Source organism: Cyprinus carpio, chromosome A2 (assembly GCF_018340385.1).
Source record: "Cyprinus carpio isolate SPL01 chromosome A2, ASM1834038v1, whole genome shotgun sequence".
NCBI lineage: Eukaryota > Metazoa > Chordata > Actinopteri > Cypriniformes > Cyprinidae > Cyprinus > Cyprinus carpio.
In genome coordinates, this window is record NC_056573.1 from 7,167,325 (window position 1) to 7,189,733 (window position 22,409).

At 36.3% G+C, this 22,409-nt stretch overlaps 1 protein-coding gene across 2 annotated transcripts in view; it reads right to left on the reverse strand.

Annotated features, from left to right (window-relative positions):
• LOC109083817 (adenylate kinase isoenzyme 5) overlaps window positions 1-22,409 on the reverse strand; it is a 101,458-nt gene that overhangs the window by 72,890 nt on the left and 6,159 nt on the right. For both annotated transcript variants that reach the window (XM_042770887.1, XM_042770879.1), the window contains exons 4-5: window positions 22,001-22,173; window positions 17,692-17,805 (exon numbers count right to left, since the gene is read on the reverse strand). In XM_042770887.1, coding sequence (XP_042626821.1) covers window positions 17,692-17,805; window positions 22,001-22,173 — 287 coding nt within the window. The remainder of the gene's footprint in view (window positions 1-17,691; window positions 17,806-22,000; window positions 22,174-22,409) is intronic.

The following is a 22,409-nucleotide window of genomic DNA, read 5'->3' on the forward strand; positions in this document are numbered from 1 at the left end:
TATCACAGCTAAAATGCTATGCTATATCACAGCTATATGTTCATTTTTCAGGTAAACTGTGTTTGCCTTTATGGAACCTCGAAGCAGAATATCTAGGTTGCTCTTTTCCATACAGCAAAAGCTAATAACGATCCTGTTTAAATCTGGAAACTACCAAGAAATGTAGAATTTTGAATTTAGAAGGGTTTATTGTGGCTTTTAAAATTAATGAGAATTATTTAACATTCTGCACTATTATTTGTGACACTGACTATGTGAACTCTTTGTACAAAACATCTTTATACAAACTTTATACAAAAGATCAGATGTTCTGGTTTCCATAGAAGCACACATGCTTCATCCTGAAAAAATTCATAAAGCTAAAGCACAAGCTAAATAGAAAGATGCTGGATGAGTTCCTGTGGGACGTCGTGCATTGAAGATAAAAATGTTGCTGGGCCTCAGAGGATTGTCAGAAAATGTCTGGCATCTTGTTTTAAAGGGTTTTACACCTAAAAGAACCACCAGAGCCCTGCCATTTATACCTCCCCATGTGTAATACACATGACAGACTGCCAATCTACCTAACCGTGATGGTAACCCTCTGAGAAATGCTCCTGTCCCACTCTTCTCACTTGTCTCTCTGAGGAATTTGACTTTTGCTAATCTTCAAAATCTATTAATAGTGTTCTGTTTTTATCTTTTAGTTTCCACTTGTTACCTCAATCATTCCAGTCAGTCATTATCATGCTTCTGTAAATTCCCTTCCTTTTTTAGTTTTGCGTTTAAAAACACCTATTGAAAAGAATAGTTCCTTAAAAAAAGGCAGGGCGGGGGAGTTCAACATAACAGAACTTTTTATTTTGGGGTGAACTGTTCCTTTAAGTAATCAGGGCTGAGGTCTTGCTAACTCCTGTCAATGCAGTTGAGAACATTACTATTACACGCTCAGTCAAAGGCCTGTGCTATATAGAAGCCCGTTTCCACCACTAAATAAAAAATAAAACAATCTAATTGCGACTTTTTATCTCACAATTCTGACTTTTCGTCTCAGAATTGTGTGATATAAACTCGCAATTCTGACTTTTTTTCAGAATTTCAATAGCGAGTTATAAAGTCAAAATTGTGAGTTATAAAGGCAGAATTGAGTTTATATCTCACAATTCTGAGTTTATAACTCGCAATTGTGAGGAAAAAAGTTAACTTGCGATTGTGAGAAAAGAAGAAATTTTAACTGTGAGATGTTAACTTAGTAATTGGATGTAAAAATGCTAATATTTGTGAATTTATAACTGTGAATTTTTTATTTATATAATGGGATATAAATCAGAATTGCCAGTTTATATCTAGCAATTCTGAGAAAAAAGTCAGAATTGTGAGATAAAAAGTCACAATTACCTTGTTTTATTTTTTATTCAGTGGCTTCCATAGTGCTACATGCTAACTACACTAAGAAAACGGCTGAGAGAGGTACGTGAGCCCATAAATATCAGCCATACTGTACCATACTGTTTTGTGATCTGGCAACCCTATTTTCCACAAATTTAACTTTAAATTTTTAGCTGGCAGATGAAAAAACTTTTATATAACAGAGAAATAAACTTAGATTTATAATGAGGGTGGTAGGGCTGCTGACTAAAAATTTTCTATAGTAAGTGAAAAACAGTATGTGTAAAAAGTAGTATGTTAGAATTCACAGAATTCACCCTGATGTTCTACTACTTCCAGCGTGAAGTTGAAGTGCGCATCCAACAGACACTTTACTAGTGCATGAGGGGATTTGGGAATGGCAGTGAAGTGATGCAACTGATGCTGATAGGTCATGTGATAATGACAACATGGCAAATGTAGTACGCCTGGATTCGTACTATAAAAAAAAAAAATAAAAAAAAAAAAACATTTTATTAACTGTCGCAAAGTATATTTAAAAGTATTACCTACTGTACCCAGATATTATGCAATTTAAGATGCATATTTAAGTATATTGAAATTTGATGCTTTGATAGTGAATGGCAAGTTCTGATAATAAAATGTTTGCTACAGATCCATATATATTAAATGTCTCTGTCCATTAATCTTCCTTATTGACTAATTTTTGGCTGAAAATTCATAACAATTCCTAATAATGTTAGACTGAGCTTTACCAAATTAAGTTCTATCACCTCTGTTACCCAGTTCTATCAAATCTGTCACTGGGACGGTACCGTTTCAAAAGGTACAAAAATATGCCATTTAGGTACCAATATGTATACTTTAGGTATTAAAATGTATCTTTAAGATACCAAAATGCATCCTTTAGGGGTAAATGCAATAAAAAGGTGTACCTTTTAAAAAGATGCCCCCAGTGAAAGATTCTGTACATTTTTTCTTAGTGTATGACGGAGTAAATCAAATTTCAAAATAAATATGCATGGTATGTTGAACAGTACTTTTTACTTTTATCAAAAAATAATAATAATAATAATAATAATAATATTAATAATACAAATAATAATAATAAAATAAATAAAAAGATAAATAAAACGAAACAAGTACTTTTACTGGAGTAATATGTTATTAGGATATCTGTACTTTTACTCAAGTACTTGAATCATGTACTTTGTCCACCACTGATAGTGAGTCAGTAACATTAATGGATATATGGATTTCGCTGAGTCAGCTCATGCCACCTTCTCCAGGAGTGACATACTGGAATAATATTTAGCTGACATTTGAACAGGCTGGGGAGACAGTGTCTCTCGGCATTGCTCACAGTGGAGGTATTTGGTAATCCTGTAATGATCGCTGTTAAAGCTGTGGTCTGATCCCCTCTCATTCTGCACTTGTCTCATAATTGGGTTTTAAATCCCTTCATTGCTGCTGCTTATCTCTATTCTGTGAGAGTCAAAGCTAATTCAGTTACTGAGGTTAGTTGTGGTGACACCATTATTAGTTGCCTGGTCACCGAACACACTGTCACACAACACACAGTCTAGGGTCTGTTCAAACCATTCTCCATCCCGCAAACAGACAGACAATAAAAAAGACATTGCTATTCATATCTTCTTGCGCATTGGCAAATGTGTTGTCGTCTTCTCTGATCCAGTTTCATTGTAATCACTGCTTTCATTAAATTTAAGCTGATCTCATACCCTCCATATTTGTTCTATAAGTCATATCTGAATCTTTTTCTCTTTCACTTTTTAATTTTGAAAATGTCCATACAGTGAAAGTCCAGTGTTGTAAGGATTAGTTTTCAAAAAGATCTTCATTTGTGTTCCACTGAAGAAAATCATTCAGGTTTGGAACAACATAAATGCGTAAATAATGATATAACTTAGCTATCCATTTAACCTTCAAACTCATTTAAACTCAAACTGAGTTAATCATTATAATTCATCTTTATTTATTTTTTGAATCATCCTCGCTGTTACAGTCAAACCAGCACTCTTCATCACAGTTACTGTGTGTGTTTTGTTTTAACAAAATTCTAAATAAATAAATAAATACATTATTTTAATGGTGTTACCAAGTTCCACAGTGTCCAGAGTTGCCATAAGAAAACATTCATATTTTCTCAATTTACTGTACAATATTTTAAATAAAGTTAATCTATGACTCCTAAACTTAACAAATATGCATAATAAATGTACATACTCAATACTATGTCCATCCTCTGCTTGTACCCTTGTTTTGTTTTTATTTGGTCTTTTAGTTTGTAGTTCAGTTCATGTTTCTGTGGTTCTCATTTACTTGTGTAATTATAGATTTTTGTTTCTTCGTTAGTTTTTAACAAATGCTCCAGTTTTGTTATGTTCATGTGTACTTTTACTTTGTTTTTAGTTTTGATGTTTTGGTTTTGCTTGTTGTTTTTGCTTTACATTCTTAATAAACTACTGTTTTTATAGTCAAGTCAAGTCAAGTCACCTTTATTTATATAGTGCTTTTAACAATACAGTCAAAGGACTTTACAGTATTGAATAGGAAAATAGTGTGTCAATAACAGAAAAAAATGACAATAGTAAACACTCAATATATATAGTTATAAATATATAATATACATAATATATAAACACTCAATATATACAGTATATACAGTAGATCCTCCTCAACTACACTCTTTGTCTCCAGCAAAACATTATAATCTACTAGCACGATTTGAGGGCACTATGTGTCTCTCATGTGAGGGAAAAGCCTTAGAGAGAAAATCAGATGTCATTTGTCTAAGTAACAGCACATTATTGGTTTCTTTAAGGACTGACATTCTAATTGGTATAATGCTTTGTTTTGGGTCTAAAATGAGTGAGTGACGTGACATACAGCAAAGTATGGAGACCCATACTCAGAATTCGTGCTCTGTATTTAACCCATCCAAAGTGCACACACACACAGCAGTGAACACACACACACCGTGAACACACACCCAGAGCAGTGGACAGCTATTTATGCTGCGGCGCCCGGGGAGCAGTTGGGGGTTCGGCCCCTTGCTCAAGGGCACCTCAGTCGTGGTGTTGCCGGCCCGAGACTCGAACCCACAACCTTAGGGTTAGGAATCAAACTCTCTAACCACTAGGCCACGACATCCCCTATAGCGTGAAAGTCAAAAATAAACACTGCTATTTGGCAAAACTATACCATAGAGGATTACAGAAATTTTTGCCTGATTTGACTATTAAAAATAATATACAATGGTGTAACATACTGTAATGTGTGAAGCGGACTCTTTCATATTAAAGTGGCTTTAAATAAAAAGCAAATTAAAGTACAAGAAGTACATGATTAGCCTATTTAATTAAACATGGTGGTGAGAAAAGCTGAAGGGCTGTGCTGAATGCTGGCTGCTGTGTTGGCCAACTGCTGTTTGCTCCCTAGAAGGTCTGCGAGCTGTAGGCTGCGATTTTTTTTCTGGCACGCCTTCACTCATAAATCCTCTCAGTGACTGTGCTGGCACCTCCGGAAAAGGCGGAGGTAGAGAGAATAAGGATGCACACAGGGGGATCAGTGCCTGAATCTGGGTCCCCATTAAACCGTGAGAGCCAGCAGGCAGAAAGTAAACTAATTAATGCAACAGTAAAACCAGCCATCACTGAACATTTACTTTTGTAATATACAGGAACTTCATGTAAAATGGCCAAGTACAGAAATGAACTTTTCCATTAAGGGGAGATATTTTCCCACTTAAATTGATTTCCAGGAGTAGTTTTATTCTAACCTTATTAAATGCATGCAATTATTGAACTGAATCAATTAATGCAATTACAATAATAACACTACAGCACTTTTACCAGTCAAATGAAATGTCTATCTTTGCACATCAGAAGAGACACAGAAGCTGCATCTGAAGTGGCATTTAGTCTGTATTTAATGAGACTGGTTAATGCTATTCAGAGGTGGCATGAATGCATTTACATTAATAAAAAAAAATGCATTCATACAGTAACAGAACACTAGTGTGTTGCCTATGTATTATGTCTAAATCTAAGTTATATTAACTTCTTGTTTACTGTATACTATATCATGTTATGAATGTTATGGAGGAACAAAAAGGAACTCATACAGGGGCATTTTGTACAACCATACTTTGGATTTTTGAGTGCGTCTTTATTCGATCTGGTGGAATTTCGTCTCTGAATAGGTTGAGGAATTAGCTCATTCCCCAACAGCCATGGTGGCTGAAGAACCTGCAATTTTATCATTTTATTAATCAAATTTGTGCAATTTTAGCTGAAGGACCTATTTCTAACTGATCTGACTGGACTGAAAAAATCCTATTAAAATTTAAATCAAAAGTGTAACCAGCATAATCAGGTTGATTCAGTAATATTAAATATTTTTGACTAGGTATGTCCACTTCTTCGCAACTGTATCATCCTTTTGCGTAAATACCCGCTCAACCATGGGAATCAAGTCCATTAGCTTTGCCAATTCTGATATGTTACATTGCGTCTTCAGTGCTGCCTTGCTTTTGAACACAGGACAGACAAGAGCATTGTGACAAGCCCTGAGCATGATCGGAGAAAATCTAACTTGCTCCAGTCATGAAGCTAATAAACCTGTCCAGCTAATAAAAGTGTGTTTAACTGTATGGAATGTGCACTTGTTATGTATTAAATGTGTGTGAGTGTGTGTGCGTGTGTGTGAATATTTTATTGTAATAATTTCAGATTAAAGGTTCAACTTTAAAGTACATTTTAAATAATTATGTTTAATCATCTCATGCAGTGCTTTGAAGAAGTGCACTTATTTCGATGTGTTGACTAACATACTAACGCACATTTAAAGGACTTGATCAGTAAAGTAGTATATTATATAAATTAATAATTTAACATATACTTCACATTTTAACTGTAATGTGTTGTTTAATATTACATTAAACATTAATTTTAAATGTACTAAATTGCTACTTCATCTTTACAAATGTGTAATTACAAATATATTTAAACATATTTTCAATAGAAATGAAAGTATATTTGACAGTACACTGTAACCATATTTCAAAGACAAAGAGAAGTAATTATGAACTTAAATATAAAAATGTACTTAAGTCCTTCTTTACTTGGTCTTCGTAACTTCAAACAATTGCATTTAGTATACATTTAAACTATTATACATTATCATTAATTGTAAATAACATGCACTTAAGTGTCTGAAAACATTACATTCAATTTATACTTAAGTATATTATTTTAAAGAACATGATTTCCATAGTAAGTACAATTTTAAGTACAATTTCTTTTTCATAAGGGTATAGTTGGTGAATAAAATCAGTTTTGTTGTTAAACCACTTATTTTAGATGTAACCACTACACTCATTTTTGCTGTCGTGATGCGATAAGTTATGCAAAATATGAGGTTTTGTCCTAACTATCTGCGACCATGCAGTGGGTAACATCAAATATACAGTATATATTGGCTGGTGATTGTGATGTGTCAGTGTGAAAATGATGCAATCGATTTTGGTTAGGACACAGTGTTACATTTTGTCCACCAGTGTGACTGGTAGATAATCAAAATTACCCAACGCTGCACAAAAATACTTGCATGCCATTACATGCCATACCTGCAAAAGAAAGTCAAGCAGATAATTTGACATCATGAGTTCATTTCTGAGAAAAGCAGACAGTGTTGCAAATCTATTTTCTGGCAGCAACAAGTGTGTTCCTCACAGCCCTCTGCCTACGTTAAAGCACCTCTTAGATAATTGGTGTGAAATGAGGAAGGCTGGAAACAAGTGTGAGGGATGGAAAGAGACAAAGAGAGATACAAAAGCTGCTCATATAGACAGACTGAACTTAGTGATCACATCATTCGCAGCCTGGAAACCACACTATGTGACATTTGCAGGTGGTGACTTCCACCATTTTCAGATCTGGACAAGCAATATTGGGTTATTGAAAACTAAAAGGTTAATTCGAGACCGACATCAAGTGCGGTGAAGGGTAAGGGGCAGCCAAGCTTTGAGTTAGCCATAATAGCTAATATACCACATCCTAAACCTGCTCTCTTACAGGAAACAGAAAAAGTGTGAGAATACTGTAGGCTAATTAGCCATGATGAAACTTGAAGGAAAAGGCTGTCATTTAGAAATGAATGTGCATTGACACCTGAAATTGAGAACTGTCACATGATTTCCTCTTAGCGAGGCTGACATTAGCTCCTTTCAGACAGGTTTATGGACATTAATATACACCTGCCATTGCATGAGTCTCATGTGAGTCAAATGGTTCCTGTCAAAAACATAGGGAATAGAGAGTTTCAAGTATAGGTTTGAGATCTGGTGTGTATTACACAGACAAGTCACTCATGTAGATGTGAATCGACAGGGTGCAAAATATCAGTCCACAACCCATTCTTCTCATCACAGGTTGCCAAAACTGTCTCAGTGTTTCATCAGAGATAGATTTGTCTGTGATCATTTCCCATTAAAGCAACCACTTGTGAAAAGAAGTGTGCTTAATTGTATTGAATGTACACTTGTAGAGTACTTCAAATCTTAAAAGCATATTTTTTTTTAAAGCAACTGTACAAATATGTTTTCTGTAGGAATGTTTTTTCAAGTGTCTTGAAAACGTTGGCACAGTTCTTACTGACACATCATAGCAAAATATAGAAATAACTGGCTTAAAACCATTATTTTGTTGGTGAAAATAACCATAATTAACCATATCTCTAAGACAACCAAAGTAATTATATATAAAGATATACCTAAGTGTCACACTCCTGGACTCATTATGTTGTGTTTTCTCTCCACATGTGTTCCGTGTCCCTGTTAATTAGTTATTCCATGCACCTGCGTTTCCCCAATTATCCTGACTTTAAAAGCCAGAGTCCATTCAGTTAGTGTTTGTCAGTTCTAAACGTAATTTCCATGTGGGAAGTTGTGGCCTAATGGTTAGAGAGTCGGACTCCCAATCGAAGGGTTGTGAGTTCGAGTCTCCGGCCGGCAGGAATTGTGGGTGGGGGGAGTGCATGTACAGTTCTCTCTCCACCTTCAATACCACGACTGAGGTGCCCTTGAGCAAGGCATTGAACCCCCAACTGCTCCCCGGGCGCCGCAGCATAAAAATGGCTGCCCACTGCTCCGGGTGTGTGTTCACAGTGTGTGTGTGTTCACTGCTCTGTGTGTGCACTTCGGATGGGTTAAATGCAGAGCACGAATTCTGAGTATGGGTCACCATACTTGGCTGAATGTCACGTCACTATCTGCTACGCTCCCTGTGTTCCCTGTTGGATTATTAAAAGACTCTCTTTGTGTGCAAATACCATGTCTCCTCATCTCCTCATTCTGCGTTCAAATGAAAGTGTGACAAAAGAACCGACCGAATACAGTTAATTATTTTGTGTGTCTCCCCTCCATTTTGTTTTTGTTTTTTTTCTCTCAGTGTTTTGTTTCCGTTGTGTGCCCCTATGGATCCCTTCCTTTGCCCCGAATTCATCCTGATATTTGCTCGAGGATCATGCCAGACTATTTCTGGTTGTGGCGCGTTCTATGATGCCAGCCTCAACACTGCATGCAGAGCGCCATCGTCTGAAGATGGCCCTCGAGTGGAATTCACCGCCATCGTGGAGTGGACACTGGCAAGAAATGGATCTCCGTTCCCCGCCAGTTCCCAGGGATTAATCGCCAGTGGCACTCCTGACCCAGAGCCCAGCCCACCATCTCCCCAATGCACAGAGCGCATGCCCGAGCCCACCGCTGATGGAGAGCCAGAGCCTGCCACGACGATGAGCCATCGCTAGAGAGTGAAGGGGCTAAGGATCGCCGCAAAGCCATAGGCCGTGACGTCAGTCAAGGTGTGTGAGCCGGCAACAACACCTGCCACGAGGGAGAAGGGACGTGTGAGTGCGAAGAGGAGCTCCGCCCCCTGCACCACGGCTGAGGGTGAGTTGAGTATAGTGCCGCAAAAGGGCCAAAACGAGGAGGGGGGTCTCATAGACTGGGAGTCTGATCTGGAGATCGAACTGCCCCCTCTCCTCTCTCCATCATCTCCGCTGGTCCCGTCCAGCCCTCCTTCGTTCTTGGTTCCCTCGTCCAGCCCTGAAGGGGCTTCTGATTCTTCAGTGCCCGCTCCTCGAAAGTGCCCTCCAGTGCCCACTCCTCGAAAGTGCCCTCCAGTGCCCACTCCTCGAAAATGCTCGCTCTCCCACCTGCTCCTGCCTCCTCCACCGCTGTCGTCTGGCAGCCCCTCTGCTTGCCCTCAGCCCACCATCTATGTGGTGTGAGCTCCGCGGGACTGCCATCCTCCAGCGTCTCACTTGACTCCGCCTCCAGCCTTCGAGGCCTGGACTCCGCCTCGGCCCGTTGACCCGTTGGCTCCACCATGGCTCCTAGCTCCCTCCTCTCCCTCGGGTCCACCTTAGTCCTCTGTCGCTCTGACTCCACAGCGGCCTTCCAGATCCACATCTCCACATTGGTCCCCGGCGCCATCTGCTCTGCCTAGGATCTCTGGATCCTCCCCCTAGCCCTGGCACTTCGGCTCTCTGTCTCGGGCTCCTCTGCCACCATTGGTCGGCCCCCTGGAGTTGGCGGCCATTCCTCCTCCATGGCTCCTCCCTCTGTCGGCTCCACCCTGGGTCGACATTATTGCTTTTGCCTGGGTCCAGCTGGACTCCTCCTGCTCCAAGCTCCTCCTGTCTCTTCCCTGGCTCCTCCCTCTGTCGTCTCCTCCTTGGACTCTGTCTGCTGGACCCCTCCGATTATCCGTCCTCCTCCTGAGCCTCCACCCTAGTTCCCACCCACTTCCCTCCCCATTTTGTTCCTACGGTGTGAGGACGCACCTTCCGGGAGGGGGGAGTAATGTCACGCCCCTGGACTCATTATGTTGTGTTTTCCCTCCTCATGTGTTCCATGTCCCTGTTAATTAGTTATTCCATGCACCTGTGTTTTCCCAATTATCCTGAGTTTAAAAGCCTGAGTCCATTCAGTTAGTGTCTGTCGGTTCTAAAAGTCATTTCCATGTGTTCTGTGTCTGCTACGCTCCCTGTGTTCCCTGTTGGATTATTAAAATACTCTCTTTGTGTGAAAACACCACGTCTCCTCGTGCTGCGTTCAAGAGAAGTGTGACACTAAGTAGTCTTTCTAAAAAAAAATTAAACTAAATTCTGAAAAAGAAAAACTAAGAGGTTTTAATTATTGGATCAAAAACCTCCACATGTAAAAACATAAAACACTGTCTAACACTTGATGGCTGCTTTGTTAATTCCTCGTCATCAGTTAGGAACCTAGGTGTGCTATTTGATGGCAATCTTTCCTTTGAAAACTGTTTCTAGCATTTGTAAAACTGAATTTTTCCATCTAAAAAAATATATCTAAATTATGATCTATGCTCTCGAAGTCAAATGCAGAAATGTTAATTAAGGGTTCATGACCTCAAGGTTAGATTATTGTAATGCTTTATTGGGTGGTTGCTCTATGCACTTCATAAACAAACTCCAGCTGGTCCAAAATGCAGCAGCTAGAGTTCTACTTGAACCAGGAAGTATGACCACATTAGCCCAGTTCTGTCAACTCTGCACTGCCTCCCTATTGAACACTGAATACATTTTAAAATGTTGCTAATTACTTATAAAGCACTGAATGGTTTAGCTCCTCAATACTTGAGTGAGCTCATATTGGCTTATAGTCATTCATGTTTGCTGTGATCTCAAAACTCTGGCAATTTGATAATACCTAGAATATCAAAATCAAAAGGGCAGCAGATCCTTTTCCTATGTAGTGCCCAAGCTCTGGAACAATCTACCTTGTGTTGTTCGGGAGGCAGACACACTTTAAAACAGTTTAAATCTAGATTAAAGACCATCTCTTTATCTTGGCCTGCACATAAAACACCATTGCATTTCTATAATTCAAATCCATTAAAGGATTGTTAGGCTGCATTAATTAGGTCAACCGGAACTGGGGACACTTCCCATAACACCCGATGTTCTTGCTACATCCATTAAAAGATTGTTAGGCTGCATTAATTAGGTCAAATATTAGTCCAGTCTTTCCAGACCAGATCAGGACCTAGAAACGACCTCTATTCCGAAGTCTACAATGCGCCCAGAGACAGATCCCCTGGGAATGCTCGTCACCGTGATGACCATACGGATCGAGCCCTCGCACCTGTGTTAGATCCAGAATTAAACCACACCAGGCTGGTTTCCTTCAGTCCAAATGGTCACCTTTTATTTGTACTAACACAGATAAATAAACTAAACACTTTCAACTTTGATGCATACAGATGTACCTCAAAATAAAGTATAATAACAACAGAAACATTTGTAAAATAAAGAAAACAAACAGAGTGCGCTGTCTGCCGCCTTGGTTCTGCATGATCTTCATTTAGAAACGTGTCAGTAAAATGAACTGTAACTCAGCAAATACTCAACACAGAGACATGAGAGATAGATCTATAGAAAACAAATATTCTGTGATAAAGTAATCCATATGAAAACAACGCGATGTCCAGTCTTTCACGTCTCCCTTCATTATATCTAATGGGACCAGCGGGCTATTGATATTATAATCGTCCATGTGAAGCTTGTGGTGGGTAACCGCCCTCATAAGAGCAAACAAAGCTGCGAGAATAAACTTCACGTTTTTTAAATGTTACTGTTTACTTCACGCTGAGAGGAATAAGACATAATTCACCTCAGTAAGACCACTGAGAGAAATAAAATTTGGATTACCTCAGAAAGAAGAATGAACCGGCTTGACCCGTCAGAGATCTTAAACATGAGTCTTTTTTATTATTAATTTACTTGTATTAGTTTTGTACACATTTTACTAGTTAGACTTTTTCCAAAATATAATTCCTGACTATATGTATAATCAAGTGAAACATTATGAAGTTTCATTTACATCATCTCAATGTTTCATGATGCCAGGATATATATATTTTTTTAATGTTCTAACGTATAACATAGACAGCAATAAGATATTAAAATAATACTTAAGGTATTTGGAGGTTTTTTGATGTTTATTTGTTTTTTTTTTATTTATTTAATACCAGTCAAAACTTTTGAACAGTAAGTTTTTTAATGTTTTTGTAAAGAATTCTCTTCTGCTCCACCAAGCCTGGAAATTATTTGATCCAAATACAGAAAGTTGCACTTTGCTAAAGCAGTAATATTGGAAATATTTTTTTTACTATTTTAAATAACTGCTTCTATTTGAATATATTTTAAAATTTAATTTATTCCTGTGACCAAAGCTAAATTCAGCATCATTACTCTAGTCTTACTCCAAGTGTAACAATATACACTATGCCATTCAAAAGCTGGGAGTCAGAATATATAGAAATTAAAACTTTTATTTATTTTAGCACACAAGTAATAATAAATACTATTTTTTTTTTTTTTTTTTTTTTTGTTTTTGTTTTTTTTTTTTTTTTTTTTTTTTTTTCAATAATCAGGTTTAATCATGTTACAGACAATTCTGTTCTTTCAATTAATAATAATAATAAAATAATAATAATATTTTTTTTTTTTTTTTTTGATTAGAATATTAGAATGTTTTATTGATTTATTGTGTGATTGTGTTAATGGTGGTTATGATTTTATCTTTGAAAGTCAACTTTTATTGTTCATAATAAAACATTTAACGTGCATTCCTCCAAGTGAATCTCACAGTTATTTTGGTGGGATAATTAATATATTCTAAATAAACTACAAACATTAAAATATAGACATTTATTTTGTCCTCACATTCTTTATTGTAACTCTTTCCCTCTTGGTCACATACCTGGCTGAAAGGCTCATTATGCAGCTCATTTATGCGGGCCTTTTGTCTTCTCAGGTGTGAATCCACACTAATATTCATGGTCAAATCACTCCTACTCGCATATTCCCCCTTTCGAAAACAAAAAGTGTCTTAGAATCATTTCAATCAATCTATTGTTTTCTGGGAGCGAGTAAACAAGATCAGTTTCACCCCACAAACCAAAACAACTTTCACATGTTTTCTGAAGCAAAATCCTAGGCTACAAGGTCCATGTTTAACAGTCTTGTGACCAAATGTTCTCTAGGGTGTTTTATGACCTTATTTCAGTGACTCCAAATTGTATGCAACATGCATAAACGTTGTTTCTCCTCAAACACACAATCATGGACATACATACATGCTATTTACATATCATTGTAGCCCAGTTTGTACTGAGTACACTGTTATTAGACTTTAGCCATGTATATGTTTATAAGCAACTTATTCCCTTTTTGCTTATTGCTTAAGCAATAAGCAAAAGTCAGGGGATGTCAAAACTTCTCCAGGCCCCCAAAACCCCCTTAGACCCCAGAGGGTTAACTGAAAAAATGACTCTTTGTTATAGTTTTCTTTCATTATTGACAAACTAATTTCTTGTTTGACACTGTAAAGCTGCTTTGACACAATCAGGTGAAAAAAAGTTAAGTTCAATTAATTAAATATAATATAAATTTTAACTATAAATATTTTTTTTTAAATTGTAGTTAACATGAAGATGACTTTTCACTTCCCAAAAAAATCCACATTTAACTGTATTTTGTAGTAAAATATGAAATGTCCCCTTAGGTCTATCCAAGTTTTGTATTGTTAACCAGTTAACAGGTTTTTACTTTTAAAATATGACACTTTTTTGTACAATGTGTGTACGTTTGATACCATGAGTAAAACCAGCACATACAAGTCATTCAAAGATTAATGTACTTCAATAGCAGTCGATTGGTCGCTCTTCTAACAAGCGGATTTCCAAATACAGGAAACTTATTTCTCTAGCAATTTTGTCCTCATATTTTGTGTTCACTGGATAGAGTATGTGCTTTGATAATTTTGGTTTGTTTTTTAATGGGCGTTTTTTTGATATGTATGATTGGTTTGGCTTCAAAGGCAATCATTCCATAATTCACAAGAGTATTTTAGAACATTTCCTGAATTTCTTTAAGCATCTACGGAAGTTCTAAGCGGCCATGCATTATGATTTTTTTTTCTTTTTGTTTTCTCGTTATAACGACTTAATTTTCTCGTTAGCTCTTCGAGCGCAACGAAGGTCGGGTTTGCCCTCTGGTATTCAAACGACTTAATGTTATGCTGTCTTCCCTTCGAAGGTAACGGGGTTCGTTGTCTCGTGAAACGACTTAATTTGTCTCGTTATCTCGACATATACGAAGTTTGTCGACCATCAACGAAGTTCGTTTTCTCGTTCTAACGACATGAAAGTTTCTACGTTATCTCGACATAACGAAAGTACTTGTTTTCTCACTTGACAGGATCTGAAAGTGACACTCGCCATAGTAACGAAACTCATCTTGACAGTAGCTGATTGGACAGACCATTGCATGCGCTCTTCGCGTAGGCTAATTTCCGCAAATTTTGCTCGCACAGGAATGTTATAGTCTAAAACTGGCTAAATAAGGATGATCAATCACTGGTTGATTTTTTCCTAGTAGAGCAGTACAACGAACGTTTTGTTTTGTGAATAACATGTTTAAATGGCATACAACACCGCGCCATTAGAGCTGCTTGGATTTAACACTCACTTTTAATTTTCCTTGTATATGAAAATAAAAGTCGATATCTAATTTGTAATTTGTAGTCGGGAGTTATTATTTGGCCAGATATCATGTGTGATTATAAGCTCTGTTTTTAGAAAAAGACGCGTTCATGTGTAAGTTTAAGTGGTATGTGGGGTGTGTTAGAAAACAAAACCATTAAAACATGACAGAACAAAATGAATTAAATTTAGCCTGTATGGATTCTACTATACATCACATTTCTCATCAATATGGTTTAACAATAAAGATGAGTACATAAGGAAAAAGAAAGTCACATCAGCCTACATACGTAAATCCCGTCCTACTGTAGAGAAACAGACACGTCTCGCTGCATGTTCACTACTTAATCCATAAATTAAAATATGTGAAATTGAATATTAATCATGATCCTAAAAGCAGCACAAATATAATAGATATTGGTGCACAACAGAGATACAGGTGATGTCCAACATTGTGTTTGATAAGCCAGTTTTATTGCATGAACCAGACATGCGTGTTGGTGAACGTCACATGCATCGTAGCAGGAACTTAGATAAACAAAATATTCCTATTGCATCTTGCTTCAAGCAATTAACATTTATGAAGTAATTAAATGGTCTTCAATAAAACAAGACTGCCACAAACTTCTAGCGATCACGAATTCCCCTTAGGAAGGTCCGCGTGCCGATAAAGGGATAGTAATACACACCCCATCAGTTCGACTTACAGTTCTATAGTGCCACCTGCTGGCGCCACGATCTTTGTAAAATCTTAGAGAAAATTAAGTCGTTATAACGAGAAAACGAACCTTTCGTTATGTCGAGTGCTACCGAGAAAAGTTTAAGTCGTTATAACAGGAAAACGAACTTCGTTAATGTCGAGAGATAACAGAAAATATAAGTCGTTATAACGGATTTAAAACGACCTTCGTTAATGTCGAGATAACGAGGAAAATTTAAGCGTTCGTTAATAAACGAACGAGAAAACAAAAAGAAAAAAAATTATAATGCATGGCCGCTTAGAACTTCCGTAAGTTGGAAGCTAATAAACCTGGACAGGTGTTCTTATTTATACATATAGTAGAGTATGTGACCAAGCTTTAATTTCTAGGATGCATTTATACATTTTCAGAAGAAATTGTGATTGGTGTTTGGCCATGCAAACTCACATGTTGCCATAGCATTGGTATATAGTTGCTAGAGTTTTAAAGGGATAGTTCACCCAAAAAATAAAAATTTGCTGTTAATTTACACTTAGGGCATCCAAGATCTAGTGACTCTTTTTATTCTTCAGTTGAACAGTATAAGAAGATTTTTAGCTGAAACTGTGTTCCTTGATGATTCACAAAATGCAAGTCAGCGGCTGAATGAACCAGTTCACCAAACTGGACTAAACCATTTGAAACCGTTCAAGGCTTGAGTTGCACAGATCTACAAGTTACTTGATCAAAAATCACTTTTGGACGTGCCTGACAGGCACTCCGACTCGAAATTAGCCAAAATACTGGCGTATATGATGCCGTTTTTGGCCAACTCATTCAACACTCCTGTTCCTCCAACAGTCAATGAACTGAAGAAATAGTTTCGGTCGGGACCCAAGACTGATGCGAGTATGTGTGAACTAAGCATTTTAATGAAGGAGCGAAATTGAAGTTTTTATGGTTTATTTCAATCAGTGGGTTATTTATAATTATCACTCAGTGGGTTATTTAACCATGTATTACTGTGTCTTTGGAAGGCTTTTGTATTTTAAACACATTAAAATGCACAAATCACAAATTCTTGTTATTTCTTATTTACAGTACATGTAATGCAGGGATTCCCTTTTTTGTCATCTGAACCCTTTTTCATCTATTATATTCACTTGAAGTACCCCTGAGATTTTAAGGTAATACATTAATAATAAAGTAACACACTTGCATGTTCACTGATATCTGGCATTGGTTAATGGTCACATGACATCCAGGTAAACAAATACATATATATTTTTAGTAAGTGTTTTATTTTGATTTCTGTTATTTTTAAATTATTTTCAAATGTTTTGATTTAGTTAAATATTAGCTTTTCATTAAACTCACAAACCCCCTGCAGTCCCTTCACGAACCCCGGTTTGGGAAACCTTGACGTAATGCAATGTTTAATAAACTTCATGTTGCTAATAACAACAAATGGAATGTATTTTCTTTCACTTTGTATTTTTATATCAATATGGTACAAGATTATCCTATTTAAATCAATGTGATAAACCAGTTAGGTCAAAAGTAATCTAAAAATAATTTTACTTTATTACCTAATGTAATGTATTAGGTTACTAACTACAATTTTTGTCATGTAATTTGGAATCAGTAATTGACTAACATGTATAAGTAATCTACCCAGCACTGGAGATAAGAGGGTGTTTTCAGTTCATTCTCTGTTGAAGCCGAATGGCATATCTCACACAGGGGATTGTGGGAATGACAGTGAAGGAGAGTGGTGACAGAGTCAAAAATGTGAGAAATGTTCAACTTCATGCAAATGAGAGGCAAAAAAACTGGTGGCAGCCAGTCAATACTGTGAAGGCAGTGAGGTTTCTCATAAGCATTTCACAGGTTTGTCATAAGCAATAACATAATTGAATTGCATACTACTATATTTAATTCGGATCTATAACTGAAGTTTATAACTGTATGCTTTTTTTCCACATTAGAGGATCCACAAGGTAACAGTCCTGCTCAAGCAAGAACCACTATTAAAATGCACTCACCTGGTCCTCAAAAGAAAGCGCTTGTCCCACATCTCGAGGGAAGCCATCTATAACTATACCGCTGGCCTCCGGAATCTTCATGATCTTCTGCTTGATCTCAGTTATGGTTGTTTCCTAATGGGCATGAATGACATATTCAGGTCAAAATATAAGATATATAACATAAGATATGACATAACACCCAAATGTACATAATTACTAAGAACAAACTAAGAAGAAACAGTTATTTTATTGAAAAAATTATCAAATCTGAGATTCTGAAAATTCTGATAATGTCAATTATCAGTGTTTTTATAATGATTTGTTCTTTTTTTACTTCCAAAACCATACATATTTTACCCTTTTAACAAGCAGCTTTCAAAATACAGGAAATTAATTTCTGTAGCAATTTGGTCCTCATAGATCAAGTACCTGCAGATAAAATGTGCTTTGTAATTATTTTAAACAGCGTACTGAATAAGTTCGGTTGAAAGTTGGTGACATGTCTCAGATGAGTTGGGCTTCAAGGGCAACAATTCCATATTTCACAAGAGTATTTTAGAACATTTCCTGAATTTCTTAAAGCATCTGTCTGACAGAAATAATTATTTTTAAAGCATATTATTATTTTTTTTCTAATGTAAGAGGTAATGAACTTTACAGTTAAACTATACTGTATAATTAAATACCCACACTCATCAACTCAGTGACATTCCATATAGGTGATTTCTGGTGTAACTGAGGAGTGCAGCAGCATTTTTGCACCGGCAATGTTCCCAACCGCTCGAGGGAGAATATATTCAAGCGTAGCAAATCTAATAATGTGGATGGCATCATTTACGAAGGAGATCTAGCGTCAGTACCAGATTGCTCTAAATTTAACTCTTACATCAGGCATAATTTGTTGCCCAGTATGTAATTTGTATGACCAAATGCTCTTTTACTGTTTTACCACTATCTGAAGCGATCCAGACACGGTTCAAAGCCAACCAGAAACCAAATGTCAATGTCCAAAACAGTGTCTTGCATCACATCCATATCCAACAGACAGCTTCCCTTATATGCAAAGCTGTATGTGGTTTGATCAAGCTGATGATAAAATGAACGTGAGTTCAAAGAATACTGATCAAGAATTCATATGTTTTGAGGCAAATTAGTCCAGCAGGAATTGTGAATTAGTGCCACTGTTTTACAGTAAAGGCATGGAAATAAACACATCTAGTGAAATGCTTTAAAATAGTCATGTCATTCAATATTTTATTATTGAATTTTCAACCATGATCCACCTTTTCTGACATTTAGAATTAAAAATGAAACTTCACAACCAAAAAATGTCAATTGTGTCATTTTTTACTCAATCAAAAGAGGTATTTTGAAAAATGCCTTTGAGTTATTTGTTCATATAATGAAGGGCAGTGCTGTCCACTGCTATTTTGGACCCCGCTGACTATCAATTTATGGGCAAAAAGAGTTGGATCTCTAAAAAAGTTTCATTTACATCACAAGAAAGCAGTTGGACTGGCAAAGTCTTCTATTCGGCCTGTTGTGCATATGAATCAGCAATCGACATTTGAGTGCATGATGTGAGTCTTTGCGGCATCAAAGATAAACATACAGTATATTTGCTGCTTTGATGCACCCTGTACACAAATTGCCCTGAATGTTTAAATTCATCCATAACTGGCCTATAACGAACAATAATATAGATTAGGATCACCAGTTTCCACCTTCAACTTAATTCAAATTAAACAAGGTTAAAATTAGATTTTTGTATGACAAATAACTAATATGAAACATTTTATATTTTCTTTTATTTATATGACCTTAAATTAACCCTTACGTTAGGGAAACATTCTCCAAACCTAAAGGGAACATTAAATTTACATAAAAAAGGTTCCTTGCTAACTAACAGAGAATGTTAATATGTCTATTCTGGGAACCAAAAATGTATAGTATCTGAAAAAGTTGTTATGTCATTTTACAAAGGAAAATTTAAAAAAGTTTTTGATTATTTTGTAAGAAGCTATAAAATATCTGATATATTGTGTTTCTCTGCTTTAGAAATATTCAGTAAGAGATGCTGGTAACAGGTTCCATTTATTAATATCAGTTAACTTCATTAGTTAGTTACCATCACCATTGACATTAACGATGAAAAATACTTCTAAAGAAATTATTTATCATAATTAATATTAATTTCAACATTGTTAAAAATGGTATCTGCAATATTATTTAATGGACCTGAGCTAACAAAAACTAACAATTAACATTTTTATTAACTAACATTAAGGAAGATTTATAAAAACTGTAATAAATGTATTGCACAAGGTTAATGTTAGTTAATGCATTAACAATTGCATCAACTAATGCAATCTTACTGTAAAGTGTTACTGAGATGTGAATAGAAATGAAGAAAAGGGTGGAAAATAAATGCCCCAGAGAGACATGTCATTGTTGTCTTATTCACATTGTGAGAGCAGAATAAAAAGAAAAATGCAGAACCAGTGACACAGCGCTTGGCAAGACTGAAAGTCTGATATTAACAACACATGCAATATTATATTTCACTGACGATTAAAAATACAACGTCACAGAAAATTTACAACCCAGTCCATCAAAATGATGGATGATAATTACTTGTAGTGCAACGTCTGATAGCATCTATCATTGCTTCCTGCTTATTACTTTACTGAGGGAAGATGGGCAAAGTTGCTGAACACAATGAATAGGCATTGTGTAAATGTGTTTGGTCAGATGATTCGGTAGCTTATTTTAAACAAAGTTTTGCACTAGTGAGAACATTTTGAGTTTTGAAATAAAGCTTTCTCATGATACAATCCATATGTCTGATCTGTAAAGGTGTATCTTATGACACGGAGACGTTTACTCTTATACATTCCCTTTTACAGCCTGGGAAAAGTCTCCTTTGCGTCTCTAATCCAGGAAGTCATTAGTGGAAGGTGGCTTTATTTCCCTGACAGAAGCTCAACTCGACCTTTGTCTCAGTACAATGCTGCATTTAATGCCGCTAAGGATTAAATGACGAGGGTTGGCCATTTTATCCTCTAGTCAATAATCTTTGCAGATACACTGCCTCTTCTAAAAATGTACAAAGCCGTTCTGGAGTTCTTCTGGGAATCCTCATCCAGTAGCAGCTCTTATCTTCTGTTTCTCTTTCAAAAGCCTCCTCGCTAAAATGTGGTGCCCTCATTTCCAGCACAACACTTCTGTGCTCAGTTCCCAAATGGAAAGTTAATATGCAGGAAAGGGAGTGTGGGTATGTTGTTATAGGGACGAAAGTTAGGAAGTGGTCTTATTGTTAGATCTGGTAATATATACAGACCGAAGAAATGCAGCAAGTCCTTGAGTTACTTTCACCAAACTGAGATTGTCACTTCAATAACAGACACTTTACTTGTAAAAAGTAAGAAATGAACTTAGGAAATAGCTAGTTTGGAACCATGTCAAAAGATCTACAAGCCCTTTTAACTCTTTGGAAGTCACGTTACATCCAAACCCACATGAGTGATAACCTTTAACCTTTACTTTGGATTCAAAATGTATTTGTATTATTTAAAAATAAACAAATTATTGTATTTGTTTATTTTTCATTTCAGTGGAAATTTCCAATCAGCACTACTTATGATTATTTCTAAGATGTAACTTTATATTTGACAATATTGTGCACTGTATATGGTTATAAGAATGTTGCCTAAGTACATTCTGTACAGCAAAGCATCAAATACTATAGATACTGGTACAATCTGTGCTATTCACACAGAGCACAATCTGTATTATTTACAATCAGGAAGAGATACTAATTTATTATAATAATTTTTGTAGGTAAATGGTTTAAAAAGGACATATTCTTTTGTTGCTTACAAAATTGCCATTATCATACATTACATTACATAACAAGCCTTAAATGTACGGTGGCTGCTCTTTTAAATCACATCATCTAATATGTTAATAATTATAATTGTATATATGTGTTGAATGTTAAAGTAAAAAGAAATGTTATGTGCATTTGATCACTGTCTTCACATAGATAAACTTGCATTTGTGATTCTAAAAATGGGTCAGTCTTTGATGCGTTAATGATAAATAGGAAGACTTCAAAAATAAGAATCAAATAAACTAAGTTAAAAATATAACATTCTAGTTTTGACAGTTCAACATTTTCTATTTTGACTGTTGTTGATTCATATTAAACCAAATTCTAGGTGTGTGTGTGTTAAAGTCCTGCTATGTCCTATTTATTGACATATTTAATTACTGGCATGTGTTTTTGACCTTTATATTCTCTGACATTCTGACTTCATGTTCATACCTGTGGTGCCAGTTCCCCATTGGTAATGATCCTGGCAATCAGACTCCATTTCCTGTTGCTGGTGGCGTTATGGATCATCTTCTTCCTGAGCAGCTCACCCACTGAGACATATACAAAGCCGTAACGCTCAGCAATCTTCAGACACTGTGTACCTTTACCGCTGCCCGGGCCACCTGTTTGGGAAGATAGTGGGGAGACTTATGAACCCATACTGACTCACTCACAGACACCCATATATATGCAGACACTCCAGAAAAGCATATTTTGAGAGTAAATGTAGCTATATGCAAAATGCTGTGATATTCAGACAAATAACACAATTTCATATTGCTTTTATATAACATTTCAGTAAAGAAGTTAATGTTGAGTAATTTTAGAAAGCTTTTCTATTTTTGCTCTGTCAAAGAAA